The following is a 20,195-nucleotide window of genomic DNA, read 5'->3' as shown; positions in this document are numbered from 1 at the left end:
CACATAATAGTTGTTTGTGTTACAAGATACACATAGACTAGTCAAGTATATTCTTTAAAACACATGATTGCTTTACTGTAAGTGATGAAACACTTAGGATAAAGGTCGTAGATGCTGCGCATTCTAGGCCATGTATCTTGTGTAAATTGGAATAACTTTAATACTGGAATTGTACAGATATTTCAAGTTGCATGTGTCAATGTTGAATTTGTTTGTCTCCTATAGTGGAAGCTCTGCTATTTCCCATATAGCTGCAGTAAACCATAAACAGGAACATAGAATTGCCATCTGGCTACAGTGTGAATTACAATTGCATTAACCATGAAAATGTCTTCATCGCAACAGGACTCAATAACTCTGACCTTTGCTATTTCTAATTTGAGCAAGTTATAATACTTTTCATTGGTTCAATTCCCAGTGCCAAAAAGGAGGGGAATTGTGCTGTTAAATGTGGCACAGATAATAGAAAACCAATTCATAGTTAAATGTGGCACAGACAATAGAAAACCAATTCATAACCAATTCATCCTTCACTCAGATTGTGAAGGCTCGACTGCCAGAACAGTCTTAAGTGTTAATACACAGAAACAGCAGCAACAATTAACTGTGTTTCTCTCTAAATTTGTTTCTCTTTAAATTTGTAATTTGTTTCTATCTCAGGATGACAATTGCAATTCCTTGGAGGACGGACGGCCAAAAGGCCCTCCTCCCCCCTGCATCTCAAAACTGGAGATGTGAGAGATGGGTGCGAATATCTGTATATATATTCGATGAGGTCAATCACACCTCACAATATGTCTACATGACCTCCCAGTGAAAAAACTGGAATTAAATTATGCAACACAGATTGATATTGATTAGATTCCACCCATCTCCAAAACATTAACACAGAACACACCCTACACTCACGACAACATCACCTGGAATAGACCAAATCTATTCAGGCTGAACACTACACATCATAAACAACAAAGATGACATAGAGTCTAAAAGTGTTACTTCACTAAAGATCTATTGCTCATCTTTTCACACTAACAGATCCAGATAGCTACACTCACACACACACACACACACACACACACACACACACACACACACACACACACACACACACACACACACACACACACACACACACACACACACACACACACACACACACACACACACACACACACACACACACACACACACAGTTACCAGGAATACCCATTATTGTATGACTAATCATATTTAGATCTACATTAATTACATTGGAAGATTCCTGAACAAACACAGTGGTTATTATATATATATATGTTTTCATAAATGTGATTGATTTGTTGTTTTTCTTTTATGGTTTATTGATGAGTACCATCTTTTTTTTTTAATGTATCAATTGCACTGACTTTTGCTACATTTCCTTCGAGAAATTCAGACCAAAATGCTCAAATTCCACTACCACCGAAATAGTGGAAAGTTACATGAACTTTGAGTTTGATTTCCGAGTCTTGGTTACACTGAATATTTTGCTAATACTCCTCATGAAAAGGGGGACTTAAAATCAACAATGATTTGTTTTGTTATAATGCATTTTATTTCAATGTTCCCAGAAACAATGTACGAGCTTGTGGAATCTTCTTTTTATTCTCAAACCCTGACCACTTTATTAAGTATATTGATTTAAGGGCTTATTTCCAGAGACTATTTTAAGATGACCACATCAGACTTCTGACCAATGAAAAATGCCATGTATGCTTTTGTTCTTTGTTGTGCTTAATCACAGGATACCTGCAGCAAAAGTTCGCTCCTGTGTCCTCAAAAAGAGTGACTGTTCTTGAGGTGTGAAGTAATCAATGGACGTTTTGCATATCAATGATGAAGTTCTCATGCAGGGCTACAAGGACAACAAAGGCTGAAAACTGATCAGCTGCTTTTGCAACAAGTCTGGACGAGAAGTCTGAAGAATAACATCTACACACAACAGAAAGCATATCTTTGTGGACAATGCCACCTTTGGACTCAATGGTTGTGGCCAATGGTGCCAAACGGGGAACTGTAAGGTGGAAAATAATCAAAGATATTTGAAATGGAACAAAATCCTCTGCTTTGCTGTTAACTGCCATCGTCGTGATCAAGATATTGAAATTGACTCAACCCCTTCCCCCTTAACGCCATCAGAAGGGCCAGGTTGAGTTAGAAAGACAAAAGAATGATTGGCCGGCTGGCCAACAGGTTTTCGCACCTTTGATACAATGGGGGAAGTTTTGTCTGATTGGTTATTTTCAAATGTCTCACGGGTTGGTCTGATTGGTCAGTTTTACAAGAGTCAGGTTTGAATTTGGTGACATCAGGGAAGAGGATAAAAGAAGATTTCATCTGTAGCTCGCGCTCTTTGGTTTCTCTGGCTTTCTCTGGAGAGAGCTGTTCTTTAGCTCTCTCCCTTTCTCTCTCTCTCCCTCTCTCTCTCTCTCTCTCTCTTTCTCTCTCTCTATCTCACAGGTAACATTCTAGGCAGAGGCCTACAGAGCATAATTAATGGTTTATGTTTTACATTTATTTGAAACGATTTTAAGTGTAACCATAACCAGAATTTGTGTTTCCTTTTAGAAGAGATTTATGTCTATGATGTAATTGACATTTTACATTTACTTGATTGTTAATAAATTGTTACATTTTGATCCTTTCTGAATTAATCTGTAATTATTAACTATCTCCAATGTGGAACGTTATAATTGTAACAAAGGGTTAAAACGGAACGATCAAATGTATGATTAACTACCAAATATAGATGACCAAACAATCGGTTGGGATTCTCTTCTAAATGCGACAACTAAATGAAATGGAGTCAGATAAAGAATATTATAATCAAATCCATTCTTCCAGCTGAGACACTGAACGCGTAAGGCCTTCACCGCGGTTCGCTACCGATCATTGGAGCGAATTCATGCGGTCTTACACTCCAAAGCGGGGCTTGCCTTTTTTTCCTGATCTCCACACCGAGGTGTTGAAATCATGGAAAAAACCAGCATCATTTAGACCATTCAACCCCAATACAGCTGCTTATTCAAACATAGTGGGGTTGAAACAGCATGGTTACGCGGTGATGCCGCGGGTAGAAGAGACGCTCGCGAGCTATCTCTCTCCCGAGTCATCATCGTCGTTAAAAGCCCCGCAGCTGCCCACTAAGCCCGTTAGAACAACATCAGCTTTAGTGGGTAGGGCTTACTCGGCAGCAGGTCAGGCAGCCGCATGTCTCCACACAATGGCGGTGTTGCAAGCTTATCAAGCCGACCTGCTGAAAGACATTGATGATGAATGTGAAGAAGTGGGGAGGGAAACGATAGCGGAGATTAGGAGAGCTGCTGATTTGTCTCTTCGGGCCATCAAGGAGACGGCTAGATCCATCGGCCGTTCTATGGCAGCCCTGGTGGCCACGGAGAGACATCTCTGGCTAAATCTTTCAGAAATAAAAGATAGAGATAAAAAGTTCCTTCTCGACTCTCCTATCTCCCCTGCTGGCCTCTTCAGCGACTCAGTCATCGAGAGGTTTCAAGAGTCTAAAAAGCAGGCGGCTGCGTTTCAAAAATTTCTCCCCCGCAAATCTCATGTCTTTGGGGCTGCTGGGCGGGAGCAGCCCCAACAGAGTACGTCCTCCTCTCACAGAGCGCAACAGCGAGAGAGTGTTGCGACCCGCGCTCCCCCACAGAGAGACTGGGGGCGGGGTCAGCACTCTCAGCCGAGGTCTTCCCGAGGTAGAGCAGATCTGAGGACTGTTATTATCTCTAGGAAGGCCTCGGGGAAGAAGTCCTGACGCCAGAGGCGTCAGACTTCGGATGGCAGTCCCCTCCGGGGAGAAGTGGTGTGTCGAGGCACCCGTCTCCTCTCGGTGCCATCAGGGGGCCGTTCTGCCAACCCTGCCACCTCGGGTGCTTCAGGGCGCAGCGGTCCTCAGCGAGCGCAAATCTCCACGTCCGCCCGGAAACGTAGCGGCGCGGGGATGCTCGCTCCCTCCAAGGAGGGTCAAAAGTGGGTCAGTGCGGTTGCTTCCTGCCGGCACGCCGTTTCAGGACACCGGGCTGCTCACACTTCAAAATCCAGAGGCCAGCCCCGAGGGGCTGGTTCCCTTAGTAGATTTTCTGGCAGCGTGGAAACTTCTGCCAAATATCTCAGATTGGGTCCTGCGCACAATAGAAAATGGGTACAGAATACAATTCGGGTCACACCCGCCCATGTTCAACGGGGTATTATCCACAGTGGTAAACCCCGAGCAGGCTCTGGTATTGGAGCAAGAGGTACAGACTCTTCTGCAAAAAGAGGCTATAGAGCGGGTCCCTCCCAACTGCAGAGAGTCAGGGTTTTACAGCCGGTACTTCATAGTTCCGAAGAAGGATGGAGGACTGCGTCCTATTCTAGATCTGTGCCAGCTAAATCGGGCAGTAAAGAAACTAAAGTTCAAAATGCTCACGCTAAAACAGATCATGTGTCACATCAGGTCCGAGGACTGGTGTGTCACAATAGAACTGAAAGACGTATACTTTCACGTCTCCATCCTTCCTCAACACAGGAAGTTCCTCAGGTTTGCTTTCGGGGGCGAAGCATTCCAATATCGGATACTTCCATTCGGCCTAGCATTATCTCCCCGCACCTTCACAAAATGCGTGGATGCTGCTTTGGCTCCGCTGAGACTCCAGGGCATCCGCGTATTGAATTACATAGACGACTGGCTGATCTTAGCAGAGTCGGAACATCTAGCGGCTCAGCATCGAGATGCTGTGATCGCTCACATGAAGAGGCTGGGGTTAAGGCTAAACACAAAGAAAAGCATGTTATCTCCACAGCAGAACGTCACTTTTCTGGGTGTGCTATGGGATACGAAAACCATGAGGGCTCGGCTGACGCCCGCTCGGGTGAATTCGATTCTACAAACCGTATCCAAGATAAAGCTAGGCCAGTCACTCACTGTGAAGCATTTTCAAAGACTTCTGGGTCTGATGGCTGCAGCGTCCAACGTTATACCTTTTGGCCTGCTGTACATGAGGCCCTTTCAGTGGTGGCTCAAGACCAAGGGATTCTCCCCGAGGGGAAATCATTTTCGCATGATCAAGGTCACGCGGCGATGCCTACGTGCCTTAGTCATGTGGAAGGATCCTTGGTTCCTGTCCCAGGGTCCGGTGCTGGGGGCTCCTTGTCGTCGCTTAACGCTAACGACGGATGCATCCCTCACCGGCTGGGGGGCGACCATGAGTGGTCGCTCAGCTCAGGGTCTGTGGAGCGACCAGCAGCTCTCCTGGCACATAAACCAGCTAGAGCTGATGGCAGTGTTCCTGGCACTCAGGCACTTTCTCCCGGACCTGAGGGGCCATCATGTGTTGGTTCGCACGGACAACACATCGGTGGTCTCATACATTAATCGCCAGGGGGGGGTTACGCTCGCGCCGGCTATGGAAGCTGGCACATCGAGTCCTAGTTTGGGCCCAGGGCAAAATGCTATCGATCCGAGCAGTGTACATCCCGGGGTACCTGAACACGACGGCAGACTCCCTGTCGAGGCAGGGAGTGGTGCCGGGGAGTTGGAGACAAGGTGGTGGAGCTCATATGGAACCGGTTTGGTCAGGCTCAGGTGGATCTGTTTGCGTCTCAAGAGACAACGCAGTGTCCCCTATTTTACTCCCTCACACATCCAGCCCCGCTGGGGTTGGATGCCATGGTGCAGACGTGGCCGAGGCTGTGTCTGTACGCCTTTCCCCCTCTGGCATTGATACCAGGAGTGCTGGAGAGAGTACGCCGGAACGGGGTTCGTCTGTTGCTAATAGCCCCGTTTTGGCCGACACAAGTTTGGCTGTCAGACATTATATCTCTCCTCGAAGGTCCCCCGTGGGAGATTCCGATCAGGAGGGACCTTCTCTCCCAGGCGTCGGGGGCAATCCTGCACCCGAGGCCGGAGCTGTGGAAACTGTGGGCTTGGCCCCTGAGGGGGCCCAGCTCGTAGACTCAGGTCTTTCTGCCGAGGTAGTTCAGACCATGTTGCACTCCAGAGCCCCTTCCACGAGGAGGCTGTATGCCCTTAAATGGAGAGTCTTTGTAGCATGGTGTTCTAACCATTCTCTAAACCCAGTCAACTGCCAAGTCAACTCAGTACTGGATTTTCTACAAGAAAAGTTCGCTTCAGGGTTATCCCCTTCCACCTTAAAGGTATACGTGACGGCAATATCGGCCTATCACGTCCATCTGGATGGTGCATCGGTGGGGAAACACCCATGGGTTATTCGCTTCCTTCGTGGTACTCTGAGGCTAAGGCCTGCGGCACGCTCAAGGGTGCCGACCTGGGATCTGGCCGTGGTGCTGGAAGGTCTAGCTTTGGCCCCATTTGAGCCTATTGAGGAGGTGCCAGAGAAGTTCCTCACGTTAAAAACTGTGTTTCTCTTGGCTATTTCCTCTCTAAAGAGAGTGGGGGATTTGCAAGCACTATCTGTTTCCCCCTCCTGTCTTGAGTTTGCGCCAGGAATGGTGAAAGCTTTTTTATATCCAAAAGAAGGATATGTCCCGAAAGTTCCTACAGCAACTGTTCATCTGTTTCAGGTCCCCAAACAAAGGGAAACCTGCATCCAAGCAGACACTAAGTAAGTGGATAGTCGAGGCTATCTCACTCGCATATGAGTCGGCCGGCCAACCTTCACCACTAAAGGTCCGAGCCCACTCTACTAGGAGTATGGCGGCCTCTTTGGCTCTTCTGTCAGAAGTCTCCCTGCAGGAGGTATGTGATAAGGCAGGGTGGTCCTCTCCGCACACCTTTGTGAGGTTTTACAACCTTGATGTAGCCTCTACTCCGGGTTCTCGGGTGCTTGTAGCTTAATGTGCGCTATGAATTTCACATATACAGGCATTTGAGAGTCATGGCGGCGTTGGTATTGTGTTCCCGCAGGGCTTGACGCAGCGCGAGTTCCCTTGAAAGGGAACGTCTCAGGTTACGTATGTAACCATGGTTCCCTGAGAGGGAACGAGACGCTGCGTCGCTTAGCCATACTCACGGCACGCCTGTGACCGACTTGTTCGACTTTTTCAGAAGCTGACATTGTCTGGTTCAGGGCTGCTTTATAGCTTCCTGGTCTATGACGTCACCCGCCTACGACGTCCAGCCACACAATTGGACTGATTTTACGAGTGCTTCATGACGCATCACGCAGGGGCGTTCCCGCAGCGCTTGACGCAGCGTCTCGTTCCCTCTCAGGGAACCATGGTTACATACGTAACCTGAGACGTTTTTTCAACAGGATGCCTAGACCATTTTAAAGGCATAATTCTATAATAAAGGCTGTTTTTATTTTCAACTCTAACAAGACATCACATGCTGTATTAATCAGCAGTTTTCATGATGTAATGAGGAACTGTGTATATTATGTATAATTGTGAGAATAATGACATCAGACATCTAATTGGGAGGTCTTGAGTTTCATTCCAGAGCTTCCTTCTCACACCCAGGGAAGGAAGTACCACTTCCTGTGTGTGACAGACCACTATGCACTCAAGGAAAATATTACTTCAAGCATGCTGTCAATGGCTGATGTAAAAAAAACTTTGTAGGAATGTAAATCGAGGGTCTAGTATAACAAAGCTTTATCACTATACATTTCCGTTATATTTATTTGTACTCAGAGATTTGGACTGGGATGACACAAAGGGAATGTCAAACACTTACGAGTGCTGGGCTGAGTCCGTGGAGGAGGGTCTCTCTTTGTCCAGTGGAATGCTCTCATCAAACACAATGGTCTCAGTGTTCGCTAGGCAAAACCCATTAGACCTCATGATCTCTGTAGAGAAGTCAATAAATGGTCAGAAATAAAATACACATATATACATTCATTAATATAATAATAATTACATTAACAATATTATATTTAGATTTTATAATGTAATATTATAATCTTCATCAATATTAACAAGCATTTTAACATTAAAAGCCTACCTGAAATCTTAACTGGACTTTGAAAGCATGGCTGAATCTTGTGGACATTGTCATTCCTTAGGACCTGGTCTAGCGGCGAGCGTTCAAAAAATGTTAAGACAACCTCTGACCTAGAAAACTGAGAAAAACATCCTTTTAGTATGAGCTTATGATAAGATCTTAGTACGTAATTCAGGAAGATGTTCAGGTAATAAAGTAAAATAAAAATACATGCTTCTTGATTGTTGCAGTGACACTTTAATAATACACAAGCCCTTTTTTTCCTTATACTGGTGTCATCAGTTAGATCTCTCACCTTCCAGGGCATGTTAATGGCATTTTTCAACAGTCGCTCCACTTCATTTAGCTTTGTCTCAATGTCTCTTGCTTCTTTAATCTTCACAAGCCCTGTGAGAGCACAAACATATATCAACATATCCAGCTTTTCTGAGAATCTTTACATCAGATCAGTATTTTGCCTCTCAGCTCAAGCTTTTTTATGTGCAGTCCTATATGATGTGGCTCAATGACTAATTCACTAACAGGCCAATAACTATATTACATATCCATTTACAAGCATACCAATTATTGAGCAGCCTAGACAAAGTTGTAGTGATATTCCTTTCAGGTAGGCTTGCTACGATAGTCGGTGTTGCCGGTGTCCAGACTCAACACCGGTTGCATCACTTGCCCACCGTGGCACCGCCCCACCGTCTTTTTGATTTTTTTATAGTAATAAAATAATTTAGTTCAGTTAGAGAACAGACAATACAAATAAAAACTGAACGTGTCTGCTTAATAAAGCAGGATCCGACCGTGAGTCTCGGCAGTGGCAGGAGTCATTCATCAGATTTAAGAGTGAGGAGCTGACTGAGATGATCGCGGAAGATTTGGTTTCAAAGCGAAACGTAAAAGCGCCTATTTAAGGGAGTTTTTCAATTGTTTTGTTGTTGTGTTTTTTATTAAAAATAATAGGCTAATGAACCCACAATTCAAGCAACCCGCAGCCGAATTGGCGCTAATTCAAAACCGAAAGTAAAATGTGCACGGCCGCACAGAGCGCGCATTGTTTACTTTCGCCTGGCTCCGCAGTGTGAGCATCCGCTACGCTGACTGCGCGCATTCATTTTTGCTGCACGCACCCTCACGCTCGTGTGGGCGCGTCGAGTAAACAAGGCTTTACGGACAAACTGTTATTCATTCATGGCGTGCAATCATAGACTGATCAATGCTTGATCAGTGCCCTGACTACTGAACTAGGGAACTGATTGAGACGCACCCATGGCCTCACAGAGCGCGCATTTACAGACGAGCTGTCATTCACGGTGTGCGCGCACTGGCGCGTTTTCAGTTCAGAGCGGTCGTGTGCATGTTACTCTCGGTTAGATAGAATTAGTGATTTAAAAGCCTCCGCCGGTGATACCGGTATTACCGGTGTTGTCACACATCAATTAACCGGTGGGAAAATTTCCTCACCGTCACATCCCTACTTTCAGGCAACACCTAAAACAACTTTATCTGGCCCCATAAAACATGTAAGAGACCACAGAGAAAATCCTATCTGGTTTAAGGTTGATTTAAATGTGAGCAAGTCTGATAAGGGTTCTGACCTTAGTATTAACAATAATCAAGCCATTATCTGTCTATTCAGGGCAATATTTACAAAAATGAAGACATTCCTTCTAGACATAATTGCACTTTCAAGAGAGGATGTGCAAGATTATGGATATATATATATATATATATATATATATATATATATATATATATATATATATATATATATATATATATATATATATATATATATATATATATATATATATATATATATATATATATATATATATAATCCATAGAAGCTGCTAATTTTGGTCACTTAATTTTTCCCAGAGCTATATATATATACACATTCATCAATATATATATATATATATATATATATATATATATATATATATATATATATATATATATATATATATATATATATATATATATATATATATATATATTCATCAAAAAAGATATATCAGTATATATATCAGTCTGTGTGTAATGAATGAATATAATATACAAGTTTCACTTTTTGAATGGAATTAGAGAAATAAATCAACTTTTTGATGATATTCTAATTATATGACCAGCACCTGTATGTATGTGTATATATATACAACCCCAAATCAGAAAAAGTTGGGACAGTATGGAAGTATGACAGTACAGGAAAGGATGCATATTTACAAATGACATGAAGTTGACCAGACAAAACATGAAATATTTTGTGTTCATATTGTCTGCAATGAAATACAAGTCAAAGTAAATTTAAAAATCACTTCTTTTTTTTTTTTTTGCGCTTTCCATACTGTCCCAACTTTTTCTGATTTGGGGTTGTATATGTATTATACAGCTCTGGGAAAAATTAAGTGACCACTGCAAAGTTAGCAGTTTCTCTGGATTTATATCTGTTTCAGTAAAATTAACTTTTTTTTATTTATTACACAAACTACTGACATAAAGATGTTGTCATTTAGAGCATTTATTTGCAGAATAACGGGAAAAGACAGCATATTTTCAGAGCTTGAAAAATGCAAAGAAAACAAGTTTATATTCATTTTTAAACAACACAATACTAACGCTTCAACTTATGAAGAGTTCAGAAATCAATATTTGGTGGAATAACCCTGATTTCCAATTACAGCTTTCATGCTTCTTGGCAAAGTTGGCATGCTCCCTATCAGTCCGTCACATGACTTTATGCCAAAATTCAAGAAGCTTGGCTTTATTTAATGGCTGGTGACCTCGTTGCTTACATTCCAGAGGTTTCAGTGGGGTTCAGAGTAATCATTGTAATCTTCTACTTGGCAAGGTTATTTTTAATGGATTCATAGTGAAAGTTAGCCTGACAAGCCAGACCCACATCAAGATGTTGGGTCTGAAAACTCACCATTGACAGGGCTCAATCCGAGGGGCGGGATAAACGGTTGTCTTTCAAATTCCCTCTGCAGGCAATTGGATAGCGCCATGAGCGCCACAACCAACCAGAGCGAAGAAGAAGGTGAAGCCGAGCTTACGTTAGTTGATAGACTTTCGGCGTATCCGGTCGGCAAAACTTCGAACACATCTTTCCTTAAGAATGACTTCAGTGCCGTTCTTTGTTCTTTTCTCAAAGAAAAGCTTAACTCCAAGTCTTCCAGAGTCGCGGCCAATGCCGATTCAAAAGCCCGCTGTTCATCAGCTTCTTTGTTTACGAGTAGCACGCAGAACCTCCGCAACTCTGCCGTGACGTACCATCATTATGTTAAGCCCGCCCACCAACTCTACACACGCTGTGATTGGCCTGACCAGAGTTTGGTTTTTCCAGCTCTCAGGTCTACCGAGAGTTGCTAGACTACACTCTCTGCAAAATAAATTTTCTGCCGCAAGGGTGGGTCTCGATTTCTAGGCTAAGTGAAAGTCATACTGAAAACAATAATGAATGCACGTCTAATCATCCAGACCAACCCAGAGCTGTAATTATGAGGATGGTGATGACAACAACAACCACAATCTCTAGTCACAAACAAAGATTTTACACAACAGCATCTATTCAGGCTGTGACAGACTCCACAAATATCCACACTGATGTAATGACTATTCATTACTAATGTCTCATGCTGATGACATCAGCCCTCAGGGAAGTTTAGATGTTTTAGGTCATTAAATCATCTTTGGCTCATAATCTACCAGCCCTAGTTGAGATGCTGTCTTTTTAAATCTCCCATGTTTTCCTTTGTCATACATCTGACAGAAAATATTTTACAGGCAACAAATCAGAGGATTTGGCTTGCTGACAGATAAAACCTATACGGAATCATTTCACCTGTGTTCATTTTTCAAACTTGACACATCTATGCACATCAGAAATACAAATTAAGAAAGTATCCACTGAAAGGAATTAAATAGCAAAAAGCACAAGATATGCATAGCATTGTACTGATCACAAATAACTGACCTTTAAATGTTACCGTGGACATAAAACTGAAATCAGCTGATGTTACAGTAAATAGAGCTCTTTAGACTTACAGAGGTGTTTTTGATAATAACACTTCGGCACCATGAGTCAAGACAGATAGCAAACAAGACAACAAAACAACATTCATGTTGCAGTAATCATCTATATTTAGGAGATGCTTAAGGAAGACATTGCTCTTTACCTAACAGGACACCAGCTAAAATTTGACTTAATCCAGCTGCACTGTTTGTCAGAACAGATATGCATGCTCTTCCGTTGTTCTTCCTGTCAGGATTTGCTGTGGAAGTGTCCGTTTCCTGTGGGCTAAAGATTTAAGCCTATGTGGGGTAAAAAATGCCATGTTTGTGTGTTTAAAAAGACACTCTCAAGCTCTCTACCTTCAATATTCTCCCTATGGGGAAAGGGCACATATCTGATCCATTTCCATTTTGCCACCATTTGGTTTTAACAGTTTCCATATGGATAACAAAAGAGGAGCCATGTGTTAACACACATCAGTTCATTGATATTCTCCCCTAACAAGCATTCACATTTACCAAACTGCCCCTCAGACACAATAAAACACTATAATATATCATAATTTAGATAAACATTATTCAGTACATAATACTGCCTGTAATGATGTGCCTACCTTTACAAAAAACAAGTTCATTCAAGGATGCTATTAGTATACTTCCTTTAAACTAAAAATAAGAAAGTACAGTCTACTTTGTATGTACTTCTCAGAAACGATTCAGTACATAATACTGTTGTAAACACTCAGCAAGATGTGGCTACCCTTACGAAAAATATGTTTATTCAAGTGTACTATTAGTATACTTCTTTTAAACTAAAAATAAGAAAGTGCAGTGTACTTTGTATGTCTCAGAAATAAACTAAAAATGCTCATAAGTATACTTGCCTTATACTGACCGAAAGGTCTAAGTATATTTGGCATATACTTGTACTAAATCTTTTGATCGAGATATACTTAAAAGTAGAATTAAGTATTCTAAGTATACTTGGCTTGTAGTTGTTTACTCTTTTGACTGAGTGGCCTGTTAAATTTTGTCACAGTTTTACATACTGTCCTGTTACATTGTTTGAAAATATTGAATTTGAGGGAAACAGAATTCTGATTATCTGAATTTTTGTGTAGGCTAGTTCACTGGTAGTGTACATAAAAATTTACTTCATATTTACTTGACTCTTTCCACGCCATTGACAAAATTTTCCGGCTATCCATGTTTTCACTGTTATACAGTAGTGGGCACTATAGAGTGGTGCAGGTATGACGTCCCTTTGTAGGCCAATCGACAGTTAGCATCACACTGGTTCCCTCGATAAAACCCCAATAGGATTTTCCCATAGGCTTTTGGATTATTGCAAATAATAAGCTCCGTGATCAACAAAAGTGTATGACACTTAAACATTTTGTCTATCAAGATAATTATAACAGATGAACACAACTTTTATTCATTGTGAAGCCTAAATGCACTCGCAGTCGCCAGAAGTAAAAAGATAAAGGTAGGCTATAAACAAGTACACCACGGTAGCTCGACTTCAACGTCACCATCACTAAGCTTCCGACAGCTTTCAGTTTTTATCTCAAAACATTTTCTCAGAACTGAGTTAGATTAGTTTATAAGAGCACAGTTATAAGCATAATGAGGCTGTTAAAGCGGACTGAGCTTACTGTTTGGTGTGATGACGTTAAATCTCCCCGTCAGTCTTTGTAGTCCCATTTAGCACTTGTTAGCAACCGCCTTTTTCAAGATGCGTAACAGCTTAAAAAAAAATCACAAATGGAGTAATACTGATATATTTTATGTCGTAGAGTAAAACATGTAAGTGTCTTGAGCTTGTGTTCACTACAACCCTTATTTCAGCCATTTAAACAAAATCCACTGACTTCGGGACGATGGAACCGGACTTGCTTCCACGTTTTGGCCAACAAATTATATAATATCTGCACCACTCTATTACGCATCTTCATTAAAGAGTACAGAATCACCGGATCAAAATATCCGTCATGAGTCCAGAGAGGGCTCCGCCTCCTTCCGTCATGAGTCAAGAGAGGGCTCTGCCTCCTTCCGTCATGAGTCCAGAGCGGACTCCCACTGGGCTACTGAAGTGGTCGTCTGCTCCGCCGTGGGGGTCTTCAAGAACGTCTGCACTACTGTGGTGGTCATCTGCTCCGCCATGGGGTCTTCAAGACCATCTGCACTACTGTGGTGGTTGTCTGCTCCGCCATGGGGGTCTTCAAGAACGTCTGCAGTGCTGTGGTGGTCGTCTGCTCTGCCATGGTGGTCAGCCCTTTTACCATCCTGGTCATCAGTCCATCCTGATCTGTCCTGGCTGCCTGCTCAATCCTGGTCATTTTTCCAGCTTGCTCTGTCCTGGCTGCCGTCACCATCCTGGTCATCTGTCTCGTCCTGGCTGCCTGCACCATCCTGGTCATCTGCCCATCCTTCTCTGTCCTGGCCACCTGCCTGGCCCACACCACCCTGGTCATCTGCCCATCCTTCTCTGCCCTGGCCGTCGGCCCGGCCTGGGCCACCCTGGTCATCTACCCAGCCTGTTCCGCCCTGGCTGCCTGCTCTGCCTGAGTCTCCAGGCCCTCTTCCGCTCCACGGGCCTGGCCCTCCATCCCGCCCCCAGGTTCCGCCTCTGCTCCACCTCCCTCCTGGACAGTTTTATGAGTGTCTGGAAGCCGTTCCTTTGAGGGAGGGCTATGTCACGATCACCAGTGAGAGTGCCCCTGATTACCACCTGAGGGCACTCCACCCTGGACTGTCACTCCATCAAGGACTACATCCCCCATAATCCTTTGCCCGGACTCATCAGCACTCATTGTTTGTACCTGCGTCTCATTTACCTCATTACCTCAACCTTCTGTCTCAGAGCAGTATGTTACAAGTTTACTGAGAGTATACTTCAAAGTGTACTTTTATGAACAAAAAACATGTGCTACAAGTCTTTGACTAGTAAACTATACCTATACTAACCTAAAGGATTATTAGGAACACCTGATCAATTTCTCATTAATGCAATTATCTAATCAACCAATCACATGGCAGTTGCTTCAATGCATTTAGGGGTGTGGTCCTGGTCAAGACAATCTCCTGAACTCCAAACTGAATGTCAAAATGGGAAAGAAAGGTGATTTAAGCAATTTTGAGCGTGGCATGGTTGTTGGTGTCAGACGGGCCGGTCTGAGTATTTCACAATCTGCTCAGTTACTGGGATTTTCACGGACAACCATTTCTAGGGTTTACAAAGAATGGTGTGAAAAGGGAAAAACATCCAGTATGCGGCAGTCCTGTGGGCGAAAATGCCTTGTTGATGCTAGAGGTCAGAGGAGAATGGGCCGACTGATTCAAGCTGATAGAAGAGCAACTTTGACTGAAATAACCACTCGTTACAACCGAGGTATGCAGCAAAGCATTTGTGAAGCCACAACACGCACAACCTTGAGGCGGATGGGCTACAACAGCAGAAGACCCCACCGGGTACCACTCATCTCCACTACAAATAGGAAAAAGAGGCTACAATTTGCACGAGCTCACCAAAATTGGACAGTTGAAGACTGGAAAAATGTTGCCTGGTCTGATGAGTCTCGATTTCTGTTGAGACATTCAGATGGTAGAGTCAGAATTTGCCGTAAACAGAATGAGAACATGGATCCATCATGCCTTGTTACCACTGTGCAGGCTGGTGGTGGTGGTGTAATGGTGTGGGGGATGTTTTCTTGGCACACTTTAGGCCCCTTAGTGCCAATTGGGCATCGTTTAAATGCCACGGCCTACCTGAGCATTGTTTCTGACCATGTCCATCCCTTTATGACCACCATGTACCCATCCTCTGATGGCTACTTCCAGCAGGATAATGCACCATGTCACAAAGCTCGAATCATTTCAAATTGGTTTCTTGAACATGACAATGAGTTCACTGTACTAAAATGGCCCCCACAGTCACCAGATCTCAACCCAATAGAGCATCTTTGGGATGTGGTGGAACGGGGGCTTCGTGCCCTGGATGTGCATCCCACAAATCTCCATCATTTGCAAGATGCTATCCTATCAATTAGGGATGCACCGAATATTCGGCCACCGAAAATTTTCGGCCGAAAATGGCCCAAAATTTCATTTTCGGTTTTCGCCCGAAAGACTTTTATCACCGAAACAACACGGCCGAAATGTTGTGATGACGTAAACAGAAACCGCAACCTGCACATGCTTGTCTGAAGCAACATGTCTGCGGTGTGGACGTATTTCAGTATATCTGAGAAATACCCACGTCTGCTCCATGCACACACACTGACAGCGAGAGCTCATGTTCTCGATGAGAAGAGGACCAGACTTCACTGTGAGTTCCCACACAAACATCGATCAACATGTATCACGAAATTCAAACGATAAATGCCGTTTTGACGCTCTCTAATATGGCATCACTGATCACATCACAGTTCAAGCGGCGGCGCGTGCGTGTGACCGCGATCATCTGTGAGCGCGATCGATTATCTCTTCCTTAAGAATAAACATGAATGAACATCTAAGGTGTGTTGAAGATACATTACAACTTACTGTCACGTATCATATGTGGTGTAATCGCTCAGTGTTTCTGCTGAGCGATTAGACATCAATACAACTGCTTGTTAACTAGCCTAAACAATGTCATGTAACTTTAGCATCACATTTACCTCAGGCAGTCATTCCGTGTCCACAGAATTTTATTCACTAGAGTAAATCAACTCTTTCACTAAATATATGACCTATATTAGCCGTTATATTCATTATATTCTACTTAACCTGTTAATGATATCTTGATTATTTCATGTATGTTTAACCCTCATATGTCCTTAGTTTCCTGTTTACACTCAGTGCATTTGGGGTCAATATGACCCCAAAATTTAAAGAATGATTGTAAAAAAAATAAAAAAATTTAATAATACATATAATTTATATTTTTTTTTGTTTACTTCTCATCTATACAGTAATGCTGTGTTTTTGGATATACAAAGTACTTTTGTACCTATTTACCACACAATTCCTCAACTATACCATTAGCTTGCGTGTGAAATATTATTTTTTTATGAAATAAATACTTAAATGATGATCTAAATTAAATATAATTTTTTTCTGGATATTGATCTAGGTTTTAGCTGTACAATTCTGCCATCTGTTGGTCAAAGACAAACCTGAAGGAATTACAATTTAAGAAAGAAATTGTTTTGTCCATAGAGACCCAGCAGAGGGCAATAGAGATCCATTCATTTTCCTGGATGTGGCCAACTGCTCATATCATAACTTTTGTGATACATATTGTGAATTTATACATGTATAAACCAAGCCTGTAGTGCTCCTGTCAGAAATTGAAGCTTCTGCGCCTCGATCGCCCCCCGGTGGCCGGTCCCAGTATAGCTCCTAAACCCCACCCCTCCATGTATTTGAATGGAGAGCGAGACAAACTAAACAATTCAATTACACTTCAAATAATTGTTTCCTAAAGATGGTTTTTGTCATTTTAGGCAGTTTTTATTACAATAATTTCATTTCAAGTGTTCGTTTTTTAAATAAGTTTAGTTTTAGTGAGTTATTTAATGCTATAAAAATGGGGGGTGTGACGTCATGATTGACAGCTGAGATTGACGGCTTCTCTGAGTGAAGTTGTCACTGAGGCACTAACGGACTTTTTTCGGGATTTTTGGGAGGAGATTGGAGCTTTAGCTTTAATTTCTACATTCCCATAACTGTTTATTTCACACCAACACAATGAATTATTCTGCATCTGCGAGAGTGTGGGCGGGCTTTTGATAATCGTGCCTCTACTTCCTGCTCTCGACTGCGCAACTCCGGTCCCGAGATCGCTACTGCGCAGACTCGGTCCCAAGATGTCAGCGCCGTGAGCGGGCCTATGAAAGCTTCAACTATGGTCAGCGGAAGTCAATTAAGTCGCGTCGTCCATATTTTTTTACGGTCTATGGTATAAACATTATACAAGACATTAAAAATAAATATTCTTTCAAATAGTAGAATTTTGGTACTTTTTGATGCGTTTTGAAATGTCTGTTTTTACAAAATACCACATAAATCGCCACATAAGAAACACCTAAAGTTTCTCTTGAATCAAGCAAGTAATCCAAAGTCTCCAGGAGAGTGTATTTCTTTGCGATACTGCCACAGAATGAACTGTGTGCAGGACACCAAAGACCCTCTTTTATACCTTTCGTGTGGGAACAACTTCTTTGTTTTCAAAACTAAGTTGCAGCTCTTAGATCTCAGAGTAAACTTTCTCAAAGTTGAACAGGTTAGTTGCCCTTCATCTCTCCCTTGCTCTCTCTGCATGTTTGTGTGTGCATGCATTAGGTCTCACTGATTCACTCACATGTGTTCTACATTTGACAAATGATTTCATTTGCTGATTTCTGATTTCATTTGACAAATTCCATACAGATGCTACTTGTGACAGTCACACCTCTCTCTCTCTCTCTGTGTGTGTCTGTCTCTCTCTGTGTGTGTGTGTGTGTGTGTGTGTGTGTGTGTGTGTGTGTGTGTGTGTGTGTGTGTGTGTGTGTGTGTGTGTGTGTGTGTGTGTGTGTGTGTGTGTGTGTGTGTGTGTGTGTGTGTGTGTGTGTGTGTGTGTGTGTGTGTGTGTGTGTGTGTGTGTGTGTGCATTAGGTCTCACCCCTTTTATCTTAGTTCTGCATTTGTGGCTGATTTTATTTAGCTGTGGCAGTCATACCTGTTTGTGTGTATGTGTGTGTGCGTGTTTGAGTGAGCATGTCTTTTCTACATTGCATTTTTGCTCTAGTACCAGGCCTTCATTTCTGTGTGGAAATTTTCAGATTTATGCTGGAATTATTGATTTTATTTGTCAATTTCTAAAAAAAAAGCTTTCAATTGGAGTCACACCTGTGTGTGTGTTTATGTGCGCGAGCATGTATGCGTGCAAGTGATCATGTTCGTTCCACATTACATTTGTGCTCTAGTACCAGGACTTAATTGTGGTATGGAAATTTTCAGATTTATTCTGGATTTATAGATTTTTTTTTGACAAAAAAAAAATAAAAAACAATTTTTTTTCTATTTTTCCATTCATTTCAATGTGGGGTCATATTGACCCCAAAGGTCATGAGTGTGACTTTTTTTTACATACCTTTAGAACAACCGAATCAAGCCCAGTTTTTTTGTGTGTGTATGGTTAGATAACTTAGAAAAAGTCACAAGATTTCATTCCACTGAGATATAGGGAACCATTATTTTTAACTAAAGAAAAGTCGATTGGGGTCATATTGACCCCAAAGCACAAATGAGGGTTTTAAATAAACCTTTCATAAAAATGACAGACACTGTGTATAAATGATTATATTTCAACAACGAATTGGAGAAAAAACTATTTTATAATTAGATTATTAGTTATTGCAAAAACTGCCTCATGTGAAGTTTACATGTTTGCGTACTATGTTATTTGAGTGTTGATTATTAGACCTAAAAATAAATAGCAACTGAATTTAGGCTAATAGTTTGGGCTCTGTTGTTAATCTTTTATATTAATGTGCAAGTAAGGGCTCCCTATATAGTTTACAGCAATATATTCAATACACGTTTAGTTATAATTGAATTAATTTAAGGACAGATACTTTTTTTTTCAGTAAACCAATAAAAACAAATAAAAAGCCATTTTGTAAAATTGCTGTACCGAACCCGTACCGAACCGTCAGTTTTGTGTACCGCTACACCCCTATTCTACAGTTAACATATGGGCTATGGCAGTCTTTGTTTTGATACACTATTATGTTGAAGGCCTACAGAGAAAATAGTTGTATCTTTAAGCAGTTGCACTTGTTCTGAATGCACTTTCTTGTAGTAGTCCTACAGAGAAAATTTTTAAATGCACTAGACCTTAATGCACTTTGTTTTTATGAGAGAACATTTAATTTTAAAACCTTTCTGTAGGCCTGTACATTATTATTTAATGTACAAATGAGTGGAGTCAAGTTAAACATTTTAGTTTGAATTTTATTTTATTCTATGCATTGTTGCAATGTGCTAAATAAATATTGGCATAATTTGTAATTGATTTATTCTTTGAAACTTTAATATTAATTTACGCAATTGCAATGCCTTGATTTTAGTAAAGTTAGTACACAGTCATAGCCATAAATGCAATGGTACTAATAATTGGCATAATTTATTTCGGTTTTTCGGTTTTCGGCCTTGGTTTCCTCTTTTTCGGTTTCCGGTTTCGGCCAAGAATTTTCATTTCGGTGCATCCCTA

General features: G+C 41.9%; 1 protein-coding gene across 2 annotated transcripts in view; it reads right to left on the bottom strand.

Moving 5' to 3' along the window:
• The window catches only part of pxdc1b (PX domain containing 1b), a 36,525-nt gene that overhangs the window by 12,074 nt on the left and 4,256 nt on the right, over window positions 1-20,195 (bottom strand). For both annotated transcript variants that reach the window (XM_079806559.1, XM_079806560.1), the window contains exons 2-4: window positions 8,241-8,332; window positions 7,946-8,063; window positions 7,679-7,790 (exon numbers count right to left, since the gene is read on the bottom strand). In XM_079806559.1, coding sequence (XP_079662685.1) covers window positions 7,679-7,790; window positions 7,946-8,063; window positions 8,241-8,332 — 322 coding nt within the window. The remainder of the gene's footprint in view (window positions 1-7,678; window positions 7,791-7,945; window positions 8,064-8,240; window positions 8,333-20,195) is intronic.

Source organism: Gobio gobio (assembly GCF_949357685.1).
Source record: "Gobio gobio genome assembly, chromosome: 23".
NCBI lineage: Eukaryota > Metazoa > Chordata > Actinopteri > Cypriniformes > Gobionidae > Gobio > Gobio gobio.
This window is presented reverse-complemented; position numbering and strand designations above follow the sequence as displayed.